This window comes from Ixodes scapularis, unplaced genomic scaffold (genome assembly GCF_016920785.2).
Source record: "Ixodes scapularis isolate PalLabHiFi unplaced genomic scaffold, ASM1692078v2 PGA_scaffold13__105_contigs__length_92229423, whole genome shotgun sequence".
Lineage (NCBI taxonomy): Eukaryota > Metazoa > Arthropoda > Arachnida > Ixodida > Ixodidae > Ixodes > Ixodes scapularis.
In genome coordinates this window covers 73,647,050-73,662,947 of record NW_024609839.1, presented here as the reverse complement: position 1 = coordinate 73,662,947, position 15,898 = coordinate 73,647,050, and the positions used below count along the sequence as shown (strand labels likewise).

At 45.3% G+C, this 15,898-nt stretch overlaps 1 protein-coding gene across 1 annotated transcript in view; it reads left to right on the top strand.

The window, feature by feature from the left end:
* LOC8051014 (phospholipid-transporting ATPase VB) overlaps positions 1-15,898 on the top strand; it is a 91,759-nt gene that overhangs the window by 42,290 nt on the left and 33,571 nt on the right. The window contains exons 2-6 of the mRNA XM_042289952.1: positions 11,931-12,135; positions 12,628-12,713; positions 12,818-12,924; positions 14,601-14,732; positions 15,256-15,386. Of these exons, the coding sequence (XP_042145886.1) occupies positions 11,931-12,135; positions 12,628-12,713; positions 12,818-12,924; positions 14,601-14,732; positions 15,256-15,386 (661 nt within the window). The remainder of the gene's footprint in view (positions 1-11,930; positions 12,136-12,627; positions 12,714-12,817; positions 12,925-14,600; positions 14,733-15,255; positions 15,387-15,898) is intronic.

Below are 15,898 nucleotides of genomic sequence, written 5' to 3'. Positions count from 1 at the left end.
GGAAACGGCACCTTTTATCAATGCTATCGCGGGAACAGATCTAGGACTTACTATGGAACAAATCTATCCGGTACATAGCGACAAGTTGGGCAATTTCTTGAAAAGTCGTTCGTCCGTCAGCGATGAACTGCGCGAAGAGGCTTAGCGTTGAGGAGATCGCAGCGTTCACGCACATTGCGAGCGGTGAACATTTTCACTATGCATTCCTTCAGCTGCACGGCGATCTGATTCAACCGCGGTAGGTCCTGGAAAGAATTGCCGAGCTGAACACCACGCAATTTTACGTAACGCTGAACTTCGCGAACACCATGTCGCCCATGCTGCGCCAGTCGAGGTAACCGCCATCTTGAAACTGGTGCTCTCGCTGGACCCGAGATTTCCCGAGACAGGGGTAGAGTAAAGCACAGGGCGCAGACTTTCTGGTTTTAATCGAGAAACACCGATAAACATCCGCCAGTGTCAAAAATATAAAGTCGGTTAAAACCGGAAAACACCTATTAATACAAATCAATAAAACAAAAATTCTTGAAATGTTTGCTCTGGTTGGAACTATTTGGTCGGAACCCTCGCCTCTTAAAGGGGCCCTGCAATCATATTCAAGCGTCCACCTTTTTCGCGGTTTCCACGTCTCTTGGGGCTCGGGCAAGCCAGCGGGCGGGGTGGTTCCCGTTTCGACCCATTCCCAATACAACCTTCCCGTTTGTACCTTCCCGTTTCGACCAGGCTCAAAACGACCTTCCCGTTTCATCCGTTCCCATTTCGCCCTTTCCCGAAACAACCTTCCCGTTTCGGCCACCGTTCGGTTCGTTTGTATTGCTCGTTAACAGTTGAGTAGGTACAAGTGTCCAGTGTCTGTTCTCCTTGCTCACGTCACTTCTCCCGAAACAACCTGTGTCAGGGAGGGCTCACCCGAACATTTACAACTTCATCACTGGATGAGGCCTTGACAAGGGTATCGCTGCAGCAGCTTGTAAATGGTGGTGCCGTGCGGCCCAGGTGACCGCTGCAAACTATCACAATTGGAACATCGCCTTTCTGATGGCCCGATTTTCCTGCTCGACCTCCTCAACCAAGGCGATAGCATTTTGTGGTTTATGATTTTTGCCTGTGTACGTGACGGTTCTGTGTTTGAACTTGTAAGAAAATGAAGTCGTGATCATATGCCCGTCATCCTCTCTGATTTATTCCTCTTAAAAATATCCCGTTTACTATAAGAAAGTTTTAGAATAACGTACGCAAGCGCTTTGGGTAGCTTAAAAATAGCGTCGGGGTATAAAAAACTTAGGCAACGCTAATTTTTTCTGACTCAAAGTGCTTGCCTGCGTAACTCTAAGACTTTATTAGGAAATTTTAGTAGACCGCGTTTCCCCTTTCGCTAAACCCTCCTCAACAAAAAGCCGCTACTGCGCCTGCGCGCCAATGGCCTTGACCGCACGGTTCTGGGTATCGTAGCGGGTTGCGGAGGAGCGTCGCGTGAAGTCTAAAATGGTCTACAAAAGCTCCCTGTTAGTAGGGAATAGTAGTAGACCGTTTCCGCAGCCCGCTAAGCACCCGGATAGCGCTCCGTAATCCCCCACAAGACCTTGAACTATGCAGAGAAGGCGGGGGGCGCGCATGCGCAGCTGTGGCATTTTCTTCGGGGATATCGTAGCGGAGGAGAAAAACGATCTACTACAACTCACTATTGTACAGATCGCGAAACCGTTAGGGCGAAGAAACGATTGTTGGTTTTAACTGTTTGTCTAAAAAAAAAAAAAAATCTCAAGACTGCCATCAATATTATTAGTGTATTTGAAAGTGCTCATCTGGTCCACTAACCTAAGCGATAAAATGTTGTACCCTCTAATACCATTTCGAAGTAAAATAAAAAAAAAATTGACAACATCGTGTTTGTGGTAACGTTGTCGCGCAGTGTACAAAGTCCATTTCGTAGTTACACATTTTGGGGACCATCTTGAAAGAAACATTTTAAGTGGTTTAAGTAGAAATATATTTCGTTGAAGCTTGTCTGAAAGTATTGCATATTTTAAGGATACGTTTACAAGAAAAAATATTTCCCAACATAACTGAATTGCTCGCCTTTGCATTAATTGTATTAACATGATTTCGGGACATATTCTTAAGCAGAAATACTGCGCAAACCAGGAATAGAACGATGGACACTTCTAGCGAAGAGGTTGAGATGTGCGGAGCTTTTTACCAACGGGTTCAAACGGGACAAATTCAAACAAAAAATATGTCTTGGCGACGGGTTCAAATATGAAGGGCGCTTCGGGAATGGGTTGAAACGAGACAGGTTCAAACGGGAAGGTCGTTTCGGGAATGGGTCGAAACGGGACGGGTTCAAACGGGAAGGTCGTTTCGGGAATGGGTCAAAACGGGACGGGTTTAAACGGGAATGGGTTGTTTCGGGCTACACCCAGCGGGCGTGGAGAGAGTAACTAAATATCAGTGCGTCATATTTTAACCGGACGACGCGGAAACCTCCTCCACCTACGGGGGCGACCCGCGGTACCGAAAGCGCGCAAAATGTGACCGCTTCGGTCCTGGGCTTACTATACTGGTCAAAACCGCTAAAAGCTTTTTTTTTTTTTTGTCGAAATATACAAGATATAAGTGGCGCGAACCGTTTTAATTATTTATAAAAGTAGTTTTTGCTCACTATTTTAGATCAGAAAAGAAACAAATGCAGTTCAGAAAGTATGGAAACAAGAAATGACCCGTCGACATACCAGCCACCAATTGGTGGAAAAGGCGGCGCATACTGTAAAGGAGTAGTGGGATTAGGCACGAACGATCGGCGAGCGTAGAAAGGTCCCGGATGTTCGCGGCGGCGCTGCGGGCATATGGACTGGAGGATCCGACCGGTTCCGATCGTTCCCAAGGCCTTCGGCGAGCAGCTTTGGCTTGCGGTTTATCCTTTTGGCGGTATGGCAGCGCGAAGTGGCTCCCGTTCTGAACTGATCTTTACCCCGTGTTTGCTCTCGTTTGTGGCCAATGAAGTGTTATGCCGAATTAATGTTTAATCGCGCAGCAAATGCAATGCGAACCGCCCTGGCTGCCCGCTTCATACAGCCTTGCCAGAACGGGCTTTAGTGGCGCCCTCTGGAGCCGTCGACACGGAGTGCGGCAGCCGTGACCGCTCGCTGAGCTCACTACCCCTCTCTAGTTCACGGCCACTCAAGCGACCAAGGACGTCATGAAGGAGGTTATTTTTTGCTTGTTTTTGTAATTTTAATTCGCCTATGATAACTTCTAAAATAAAGCGAAATTCGAGAAAAGAAAAGTTTAATTAAGTTACTACGTTCAGTGCGCTCAGGTTCGGTGCAAATTAAAAACCAGTAAAAAAGTCCTTGCAGGGCCGCTTTGAACTTTCTGTTGCTTTTTTTTCCATTTTTACTGATTGTCATTATTTTTAGCGTCCGTCCGAGTCAGATCACCGCAATACACCGATATTTGAAAAAATAAACACCTATAAACACCCGCCTATTTTGCTTATAAATAAACGGTGGAAAAATCTACGTCCTAAATAACCGACTAATATTGCATATTTTCTCCGCCAAGGTGGCGTCGTCTCGTTTACACACTTGTCGAGATTAGAAGTTTTGGCTAGGTGGCGCAAGCAGCCGCCCGATTAAAAGGATTCAGCCGTATCCACCCATCCATCCAATTTCGCGCCTGTGCGCAAAAACCGGGTCGAACTCGTACCTCGACAGGTTCGCGACGTCCTTTGCAAACACGTGCTCGCCGAGCCACCAGCTGGAGCTCCGGCTGAGTCATTCTCCGGCTGCACGCCGCGGAACGCCTTGTCCTTTTCATGATCGGGAGGGACACCTGTGGCCGTCATGCCGCCGAGTCCTCTGTTGCCAACTTGCCACGCGCTTGTAAACGGCATTGCCACCTCCACCGCCTCATTCTCATTCGGGTCCGTATCTCGGTCCAATCAATTATTAGTCGTACTCGTGCGCGGAATCAGTTATCCACTCATGCTTTTGGCCCTTCGAACCTTGTCCATGATTTTGTTTCTTTCTGCTCTTTCTTTTTGTGTGTCGTGAAATGAACAGCGAGTGCAAAGGCGGTGCTGTCATGCTCTGCTGTTTCAGCGAGCCCGATGACACCGGTCAGAGCTGTAGAAAGTTAGAAACGTGTGTGGCTGGTGAAATATTACGGGTTTTTTCCCCCGCCCTGTTAATATATTTAGTACAGCAGGCTGAAATAAGATCATAAATAATGTATAACCGTTGTATGGAGCCAGGTGTTAAAGTGAGTCTAAGACGCGAAAGTTGGCCAGCGATTGCACACGAATAACAAGTCTGAGGCCATTCTGAGAAATTTTTTAGCGCGAGGATGGCATCTCAGGGAGCTTACCGTATTTTCCGGTCTATAGTCCGTGGTCTATACAATCACACGCTCGCTTTAATTAATTAAACCAGCACACATGCGTAAGCACTCTTGGCTATTTTGCCAAGCCCTTTGGTAAAAGCTGTCATATAAACACAACCAAAACGTGACACTGCTTCGAACATTCGTGTCGGTTCAACACCGCATCTACACACAAAAAAAAAAAAAAAAAAAAAAAAAAAAAAACTAGAAAAGGAACTAACTTTGTCATTTAGTGAAATCGAAGGCGTGCTGACGCAGTTGTCACCTGATTATTTTACAAAATCTGCTTCATCTATTTCCCTTACAATATTGTTATTTGCTATTAAAATAAAAATTGGTTAATTCTAAACAATATCCCACCCGCACCGCATGCAGTGTACTATGAGATGTCCTCGCGATTTGTTACGAACCGCTATACTTTTTTTCAGCTTAGGTCCGAGCGCCGCCGATGTTATGAGCCGAAGGGCCTATCAGACAGCGAAAGAGGCACAACGTCATGGCGTGCTCTCTGCAGTTGACAGGACCAGCCGGTACCCGCCGTTTCTCTGTGCGTGCTCCTCCGCCGGCTAGCCCTATCAAGTGCAGAGAGTACGCCATGACGTTGTGCTTTTTAAGCTGTTTGATTGACCCTTCGACTCATAACATCGCGCCTTTTCGTTAAAACGCCGCCCAGTCTACGCGCCCGCATGTTAGCGGAATCTCGTGAACAACATCAGAAGCACAAGCTGTGTACTTAGTGACTTGCTTCTTCCAGCATTCAACGTGCTTCCGTCTAGTCATCATAGGGCAAACTTTTGCCGGCTTGCATGGAGCGGAGAAAACAACATTAACATCGTACTTAATTTTAGTTCGACTTGGTTTCTCAAAAAAAGTCAGTGGGGGGCGGGCACTACTCGGCTGGGTTCGTGCTCGAGTGTGCCGCCTCTCTTCTCGCTTTGGGAGCATCGTCTTGATGCGGGGTGCGCATTTCTGGTGCTCCATATCGGATGCGGCAGCTAGAGCACTATATAGCTCCTACGGAGCAGAGTAGCGCAATCCTTTGAACCCCGTGTTTTGCCGACAACATGGCCGACAGAGCGGCTCGGCGCGAGTCACGTGGTACTCAGGGTTCCAGGAGGCGGCCCGCCCTATGGGAGAATACATGGAGATCGATACAACACGGCTGATTAAAAAATGAACGGCGAGTTCACAGTTTTCAAAACTAGTCTGTCGTGAAGTTAGTAAAGCACTAAACACTTTATCAAAGTTTTAATAATATCGGAGGCGTGTGCAAATTTTGAGAAGGCAATTTCCAAGGCAATGGCGTTTGAAGCAGACGATTTTTGCTCGCAGCGGAGATGGGCTTTTCGGGTTGGCCGGAGCGGGTCACGTGAATGGTGTGACGTCGCCGTATCGTCTGCTGCATGATGCCGTTCAAGCAATTTTTAAAAAAAAGTCAGGTCCTTGCGGGGCACAAAACTTCGCGCAAATTATTCTAAAATGTTCCATTATTATGTCAAAAACGATTGCCATTCCGTACATTCCCACAATACTGAAGAAACAACGATTTTCTCACGTTCTCCATGCATTTCTGACCGCAGTTGGAACCTCCGGGCGTTCGCCGCTAGTCGCCGAGAGGCGGCGTTCTAGATTGCGCTACTCTGCTCCGAAGGAGCTATATAGTGCTCTAGCGGCAGCCGGTGGGCGCATGTTTGTGTTGCCAGTGTGCATCTATTTGAGGCACCCTAGTGCCTTTCCAAATCCCCTCGAAATAGAGCGGCGAGATGGAATGACGCCGCTCGAGGGGTTCACTCACCCTTTGAGCAGTTTGGCTTCGCCCCGTTCAGTCAAGTGGCGCCTTCTTCAATGGGGCCACAGTCCACAGCCCGCCTTGCTTTGCTTTGGGCTGCCTGCTCTTTCTTTTATCTGCTCGTTAGAGGGGTATTTATTTGTCCAAGAGGAACGTACACCGGAATATTTTGTGTCTGCTGTCGCTTTTTTTTTTTTTTTTTTAAGCTGCATTAATTTTTATTTATTTTTTTTTTAATTCCAAAGGATCATTTTAAATGGAATATTTAAAGTTTTTGTTGTCAACAGTGAACCAGAGCAGCCACTGGGCTTTAGAAAAGAGAAATCTGCTCCGCGCTAATCAGTGGCTAATTTCACCCCATGGTGGAGGGCAGCGGGCGCTACGAGCCACTCCGAGTAATGGAGTGTTGCGAACGTGTCTGGGTAACTACGCGCGTCGCTGTCACGTGACCCCTCCCGAAGGTCACGTGACACCCGCACCGCTTTGGATTGGCGTCGTTGGCTCGTAGCGTACTTTCTGGTCCATCGTGCGATGAAACGATGAAACGGAATATCGAGCGCTGGAAGCTCCGCTGGCTCCGCGTTCGAAGCGATGTCGGAGTGCGGCGCATGATCACGCGCCTTTTTGCACGACCACGTGACCCGAAGATATCTGCGCTGATAGCGCCACTGCCGGATCGGGTTGCGCTCGCTACTCGCTCCCACGGCTGCTGCTGACGCTACTTGGGTCCGCCACGTTTTGTATTACTTATCGTTTCACGTTAGGTCCAGACGCCAGCCCGATGCTATCAAAAACGCACCATCGTGGTGCTTGTTTTGCTTCGTCTGTACGTGTTCTATCATCCCCGAACCACTCGTAAAACGGAAAGGTCACTAGTTGCGTGCAGTACAGCCGAACGCAACGCCAGGTGAGGGGAGAAAGGGCAAGCACTAGGAGGGCTGGGGACGGAGAGAGAAACTTCCTCTCAACTCTAACGTTCCTTTCCCCCTCACCCTCTACTGCACTCCTCTCCGTCTCGCCTTTCCTCTTTTCTCCTGGCGTTGCCTTCGCCTGCACTGCACACAACTACTTGCACGGATTATAGTGACTTGCACTTTTGACGCTGGTTTGATCTTATTACCTCATGGGGAAAAACCTAGGGCCCATGGTAGCTGACATTCGCTACTAAATAGCAGTTTTATACCTTGAAATATAACTACTGCTGGGACCTATTTCAATGCTGGACCACCAATATGACTGGAATATGCCAGCTACGACGAATGATTTTATTTTATTTCAGTTCACTTAGTATGATAAAAATAAGCTTGTGCCACGACGTCCACTGCAATCGATAACATTTTTTTTAAATTAAAAATTCAAGGGCATCAGAGAATTCCTCCCACACTTCCTAGATCTCGGAGCCTTTTTTGTTTGCTTTTAATTCAAAAGTATGCGATCACTTGACTGAATAGAGGTGAAGAGCCTGTATCTTATATCATCAACATGCAGGAAAGCTTAGTTCTCAATTCGAACCTCAAGTGGCAAAGCGTGTTAGCTACAGGCTGACTCAAAGGGACCGATGGATGTTTGAAGGGACGGAATAAATTGATTTTTGAATGTATCGAACTAAACTTCTGCACAAAGATCACCGTAGAAAGTGCATTAAGGGTATAAATATTTCATTGAACAAACTTACGAGTAAAATGTTAGAAATGAAAAACTTGAAATCCCTACCTGTGTCGACCGTGTGCTAACCAAAGGTGTCTGATTGGCACAACAGACGATAGATCTCGATAGTGCTTTCCGAGTCGACAGGTGGGGGTGTTCGTGAAGGCATATTTCAGCGTCAGCTTCGGTGACGACACCACTGTTGTCGGTGACTTGTTTTGGGAGCTTCCCTCCTCTTTGAGGATCCTCACCCAGCATAGAATTGTAGGGCAGCCCGGATGTCGCCGCCGAAACTCCTCCCGAAATCATCGACGGACCTCTTTTGTCCTCTAGTGCGCCTCATACCTAAAAGCAACCTTCACACGTTCGTCGGGAGCAAAGCGCACCATGAACGTGACTTTCACCCCAAAACAGCATGGATAAAAGTTGCAGACAAGAAAAGAAACGCGGTAACAACCAGAGAGTGCAAAGCAGATGGCGACATGTAGCCAAAAATAATTGTCGAAGAAAGGAGACGTAGTAATGGGAGGATACGGAAAAAAACAAAAATATTGGGAAAAAACAGATTTTCCTCTTCGAAAAACAACCTAGACGCAATTTATTTCAATAATGAACAAGCCTATTATGCAAATTTCTGCATACAATAAAATTTACATTAGTCACTATGTCAAAACTAATAATAATCATATAGCATGTCTTTTTTGTCGACATTTCTGATGGAAGATTGAAGACACTATGCCATATTAGATTCGTTAGCCCATAGAAAGAAAAAGAAGTGGTGCAATGACGGAGCAAGCGAGCAAGTGGGAGGAAACACAAGTTTTGTGGTTGTCTGCTGCCTCATCTGTCATTAAATTGTTTGCTTTACCCTAAAAGCATACATCCAATGAGCATTGTTTTGTTGTTCAGTATAAATTGTACAGCAGTATAGATATAAATCTTAAACATATATAAAAATAAAGTTTCAAAAGCTTTAAAATAGAGGAGAGATAACTTAGTGCTGCCTGGGATATATTCTGTAGTGTGTGCATGCATGTGAAGAAGCCAATTTTTTTGTCGTCTATCGCATATTTCTTGCTTAATACATTGTCACGCCCTTTGTCAACAGGAACCGTAGGTCTTGTATAACGTGCAACTGAGCTTCCGCTACTGCACCACCATATACATACTTTCATGTAATATAGCATCATAATGGATGAACGGTACATGCAAGTTAACTGCTACTGTAAACCCGGTACGGCATCTAGTATGATGGAGGAGTATTGTTATTGCCATGTACTCAAATATATGCTAAAATGACAAAGCTCTCATAAATATATTTAAAAAATAATATAAGGCAATAGTGCTACCGCGAAAAACTGGCGAAAGACTCGCTGTTGTTGATCTAGGTCAGTATCCTTGAAAAGATTGCTGGGTTACTTTTGCTGAGGCAAATTATCAAATGTTCTAAATTCTCCGGAAAAATACTTATTTCTTTCATTGTTTTCTTTTGGCCTTCGAAATTTCCAAAAATTTTACACCCGTGCTCTTTAGCCGCCTGTAGCCTCCTGCGATTTTATGTGCCCCCGTCTGTCGGCTGTTGCGCCAATTAGACGCCTTTTTTGAGCAGGGGAGCACTGTAGATAGGAATTTCAAGTTTTTTATTTCTAATTTTTACTCGGGTAAGTTAGTTCAGTGAAATTATCATAGCCCTCTTCACATTCTTCTGCACTAGCTTACCATCTCTTAAACTTTAGAGAATCAATTCTGTATTACCTAAAGTTTCTAACGTCTTCTTAAAGTAGCTGTCTTGTCTTCTTTCTTTATTTTCTTTCATTATATATATATATATATATATTTTTTTTTTTATTGCAAGTATGAGACTTACATCGTAGAAGAGACACCTTTTTGAGAACAAAGAATGCTTCTCCGAGATTGCGAACAGCTGGTGTAAGACGAGCTGCAGATCTTTTGTCTGAACCTCATCCATCATTCTACCTGACATGTGTTGCCGTGACATTATAATTTGCGGAGGCCCTTTGTATGTTTGCTTTCTTTATAAAATTGAAGATGGCTGTGATGCAGTGCTAGCATGACATAAAAAAAAAATGTAGGAGCATCCATACTGTACAATTCTCTTATTGACTATCTCAGTGAGTAAAATAAGTTTTATTGTACAATACAATAGCTTCTATTCATTGAATGTTTCTCTGCATAAAAAAACAAATGTTACAGCCATGTTTCTTTTTTTTTTTTTTCTATCAATGAAGAGGATCACATTACACAATCAATAGTATTCCATGCGTAGCACTAGCATTTTCACTGGTGGTTGTAGCATTCAGGGTCGCCTGTGATAGAAATTGGTTTAGGAGGCATGGTGTCAGATTGAGTTTTAGATTACATCACATTTTTAGGTTGCTGTGCCTGCAGTCCTGACATGCATGCATAATGTGACACTGCTATTGCAAAGAAACAGTTGCCTTTTTTTTTCTTTTTTTCTCAGAATTATGCACTTGTCATCAAAGCTGCAAGTGCTGATTTTGGACAGTAACCTAAGCGGTCAAATTTTCTGCACGCCAACAACCTTTTGCAATAAAATGCAAAAAAAAAAAAAAATGCCAATGTTTTATTTGTGACAAAGGTGTTGCACAGTGTACTTAAAAATTGTGGTGACATTTAAACATGATGGTTGCCACGTGTGATACCGTTTTAGAAAAAAAGACTAATTCCACAAAACTCTTTTTATGTCAGTAATTCGTTGTAAACAAGCTGCAGACACAATAAATCTCAGTATACGCATTTAATTTATAATTTATTTGTATATTTATTACTACATCCTCAGGGACATTGCAAAGCAGACTGGACAGAAATACGGAATGAATAATGAGCAGATGAGAATCGGCTTTAGACAAATATGCTTATAACTCATGTGCACAAAAAATCATTATTTAGATATTTTTTTTATAATACTGATGGATAGCTTAAGGGAGTGTTTGTTTCATCGGCATTTGTGTAGAAATATACCTTATTGCAGTTTCGCACCATTTCGTTTGACCGGAAACAGCTGCTTAATTCACACGCAAGCGTGCGGCACGGCACTGTTAGCTCCAAAGGTTGACTACTCGTTGGTCACTCTTTACTTTGCGTCTTGGAAACTGCCACCAAAACTCCTAGTGCCTCAAAACTAAAGCGGCTGGGCATTAACTTCTGTGGTAACATGTTGGTGAGTGATAGTAACCATTACCGGTTAACTGCTATACCGTAAACTGTCATGCTGTCAATGCAGAGCACAAGTTCGTCTGCTTCTTTTGGCAGAGGTTCTGGTGACGTCAGAACGCCAAGCTGAAGTTGGCTCTGATTGAAGGGTAGCGGGTAGACCTCAAGGCATGCTATTTTGAGATCTATCCACTATCCTTCAAGCAGAGGCAATCGGAGCTCGATGTGCTGACATCACCACAACTCCTCGCAAAAAAGCAGACGTTGCGCTCCTCGGTTTTTCCTGATTTTTATCAAACCGGTTTGAAGTCATTGATCCGGGTTTGCCGGTATACATTGAAAACACGGAATCTTGGTTACGGTGCCGATGGCATTGTGCTGTCTGTCAATGTTGTAGCCTGCAGGGTAAAGGCTGGTTCACACATGCAGTGCAGCGCCGAGGTGATGCAAATTCAGCGCCGCATCAGCGTTAGTGTCGGCACTGAGTTAGCTCTGCATTATATGCACAAGCAAGAAAGGTGGGGGGGGGGGGGGGGGGTCACATGCGGTGCTGATGAAGTGCTAATTTTGAACAAAGTCGACACTGTGTCTATACGGCATGCTAGTCCGTCTGCTCTCGGCGCAGCTCGCATGCTTCTTTACCCGCTGAATTCCCCCTCATGCTTTTGTTTCCCCTCATTCTCGAACAGTGACAGCGGGTGCTTGGCTGCCTCGTCTTATTCTCTACATTGTCCTTTGGTTGGTGTGCCTCTCCTTGCATTCCAATGTGGCAGAGATGCCTTGTGGAACACTTACTTGCCGAATAGCGTTGAGTGACCATTACGTTGTATGGGCGAATGGACCTTTAGTCGTAGCTGCCGTCGTCAAAGTGGCATCTGATGCCGATATTGTTAACAACTTTCGCTGGTGATTGCAGGCAGTCGGGTCGCTACGTCAAGACGCTATGGAAGCACGTCAGGGTCGGGGACATCATCCACCTGTCGTGCAACGAAGTGATACCCGCCGACATCCTGCTGCTGCGCTCGAGCGACGACCAGGGCCTGTGCTACATCGAGACTGCCAACTTGGACGGGGAGACCAACCTGAAGCAGCGCCAGGTGGTCAGGGGATATGCAAAACAGGCAAGCTGATGGCTGCGAAAGTTGAAGGGTTCACCTACAAACTCGGAGAGCTCTAGTCTATCATTTTGACACATCCAACAACGATATAACCATTGCACAAAGGCGTCGGGGGGGGCAGTGTCGGATGTTGTCAACAGAGTTCTGATGCGGTGTGGCTTTTCTCGGCGGTGTACTGTGTTTGCAATCAACTGCTGGAGTGGATGATTGGTGATGCACTTTGGAATCTGCTGAGTGCATGAATGATTTATGCCAAAAAGTAATAAGGGAATTTATTTGTGCCCACTGCGTCTCTGTGAATTAAAATATTTGTCAGCGAGATATTGACCTCTCGGAAATATTTGTGTCGGGGTGAGACAGCGTCTCGGATTTCGTTTTGATCTCTAATCTCTGGAAGGCTGCACACTGTTCCTACCATTCCTTTAAAAATCAATTTTAGGTTTATATTTTGAAGTATCTCGCATACTTACAGTGATGCTCGTTACATTTATGCAGAGCGAGGTGTTCCATCCATTGTCGTTCACGAGCACGGTCGAGTGTGATCCGCCCAACTGCAAAATCTACCGGTTTCACGGATTTATGTGAGTTTTTTTCGTTCTGGACGGTATTTTTTGTTTCACAAGATCTTACAGCTCCTCTTACGCAGAATCCTTTTAATTCACTCTTGGCTCAACTCGTCTTGCAGCTGCCATCCCAGTGGGGAAAAAGTGCCTGTCACCTCGGACAATCTTCTTCTTCGGGACTGCGTCCTCAAGAATGCAGACTACATTGAAGGCGTCGTGCTTTACGCCGGTAAGCCTAGTTTCGTATTCTTCCTCTAAAGTTCATGATGGGTTATGTATTTCTCTAGTCGATCCCCGCAAGGGTCGGTGTCAAGCCTTTGGCTCAGTAGCTGTATGCAATTAATGCGGAGAGCAAGTTGTCTGCTTCTTGCACAGGAGTTGCTGCGAAGTCAGATCGACGCCGGGCTCTGATTGGCTTTGAGTGAAAGGATATTGAGTAGACCTCAATGCTAGATACCTTGAGGTCTACACCGACTATATTTTTCAACCAGCCAATAAGAGCGTGGCATTCTTACATCATCACAACCCCTGTGCAAGAAGCAGACAACTTGCGCTCCACATACCCTGTTCACTCCTAAGTTGACATTGTGGTACAAACTCTGAATTCACTGGGCCGATCAACCGCCTCCCTTTCATGACCTGACGCCGCTCTCTGCGTGTGGGTATTAGCAGGAGTGGGATCACGGGGTGAAAGATAGACTTATGACTGGGTCAACGAGCACGTAGCCTCCACCGCATTGTCAACTTGGGGGGAACTGGATCACGCAACCGGTGCTTGAGCTTAGTGGTAGCGGCGTTCAGGGCAACCAATTTTACTAAAAGAGGTCCAACCTGAAGGTGCAGGCTGCCAGTTCCAACTTTACTTCACGTGGTTTGTGATCTATAATATATAATCTTGTAGAGGTGCGAACAAGCCTTTAAAGGGGTACTCCGCCGATTTCTTCATGGTCCCCGATTTGCTTGAAATTTTGCTAAACTCGCCAAACAACATCGCCAAAATAGTATCCCAAATATTAGGTCAAAATAATTTTTTTTCACGAAGTTATTGAATTTACAATTTTGGTCCTCACAGTGTTTTTCAAACTGAAGGTCTCTACTGGCAACAATGAAAAAGTGACATCATTGGAAGTGCAGGGGTTCACTCTTTGGACTGTAGAATTTGTTCCCAACTGATTTGTAGCAGTTTCATGGTGTCAAATGAATGCCTTGGAAGCTCGCTCCAGTCCCCGCGCTCCAGCACGGAACAAATAATTGGCATATTCTATTTTTTAGACTGCTCGCCCGACTGGCAAGCTGAACTTCCACTGACGTCACGGCCCTGAAAAGGGCGGGTATATTTGAATGTCTGTTTTTGCATCATTTTCATTTGCCGATTTCGCAATAACTATTATGAATTTCACGGTATTAAATAGCATTTCAGAAAGGGTAAAGGCCTGGGAGTCAGAAAATATAGTTAGTTGAGGCAGCTCAAAAATCGGCGGAGTACCCCTTTAACTAATACTTCCTTACTTAGGGGTATTGAATTTGATGAAGCAAGGTGAAAAATCTGATATCTACTTCTAAGGGCCGAGTTTGGTCGCTCAATTAATGCTTATCTTGTTTCAGTGTAATGCTGCAAGGACTGGAAATCCACAATCCAACAGTTATTTGTACCTGTGGAAAGTTGGACATGATGAGTTTGCTTGCGTTACTTGCTACATTGTTTGAGTATGTTCCCACTTTAACGTGAAGTGTATCACAGAGCAGATAAGATGTGAGTTGAGGTCTCAATTAGGGATCTTAAAATCTATTGTACGGTAATTAAAGGCGAAAAAAAAAATCTTGTACCGCTCCGTAGACTTGATAGTTTTTGTTCGACGTTGACTCCCACAGTCGTCATGTGTTGGACATGCATATGTTTTGCAGGTTTTGAGACCAAGGCAATGCTTAACAACAGTGGCCCCAGGTACAAGCGCAGCAAACTGGAGCGATTTATGAACCGCGACATCATCTGGTGCATCGTCATTCTTCTGTTCCTGTGCTCCATTGGTGCCCTCGGTGCGACTTCCTTGCCCTCTACTTCTTTTAGTTTAGTTACTTTAATCCTAGTAGTAGTATGTCTTTTCACGAAACATAAAACAGTGAACACATATTCCGGTGTCAGCCAAGCGTTGCTTGGTCCGGTTGGTGCAGAGAGGACGGGATCAACTGCCATCTCTTTTTGATTTGGAGGGGGACTTGACATGGATAGGTCAGTAGTTGACGTATAGTGTAACCTCCCACGTCCCTTCTTCTTATCATCTTATTAAACTTGCACATGCCGTTTAAGGCTCATATTTATCATTCGTTGTAGACACTCCCCCATGTCATATGACCTAGATCAATGAAGAGGTTTGAGCTTGCATCATCACTTAGTTCTCAGTATTCTCTCTGCCGTCCTGAAACGTTGCTACTTGGTGTATGTGTGTGGGTTCGTGTCTGCATTGCCGTTAACAGTGTGACTGTTAATGCCTGCTGAGGCACATACGCAGATCGCCCTTTCTGCGTGAGTTGACCCTTCCTGTGTGACGTGTGCTTGCAGGTAGCGCGTTGTGGCTGAGGTCGTACGAACACCGCAAAGAAGTGATCTTCATAGCCTACGAACATGACGCCAGATACAACCCGGCCATCGAGGGCTTCATAGCATTTTGGACCTACATTATCATTCTCCAGGTACGAAACTGAACATTTGATATTGAACCTGAACCAGAATAAAACCACAACCTCATGTGGTGGTTACTCTAAGGGGGTTCCGTGGATACGGTGGGTTCCGCAAAGCCCCCGCCTCAACCCCCTCCCCCCTTAAAAAAAAATCGATGAGCTTGGTTAGGGCGCGCAAGTTACCGCCCGTTATAAAAGGTAGAGTCGTTACTTTCTGTCCATCCGTTCATACTTTCAATTAGTACTTCTCACTTCTCCTGTCTATAACACTAAAGGATACCCTCTTATAGCCCCCTCTCCTCTTCCCCTTCCTTCGCTGGCATGGGGTCCCCCTTCACTTTGGCGAGTCCCCAAGGGGTCCCTGACACATCCGTGCCTGAAAACCACTGCGCTCGTGTATACAGTTCCTCTTTATGAGTAAAGTTACTAGCAATGTTTTGTCAACATAACAACAACATAAAGTCTCGTTCACACACTTGCAACCGAGCACGACCAAGAGAGATGAGACCTGTTGAAACCTCTTA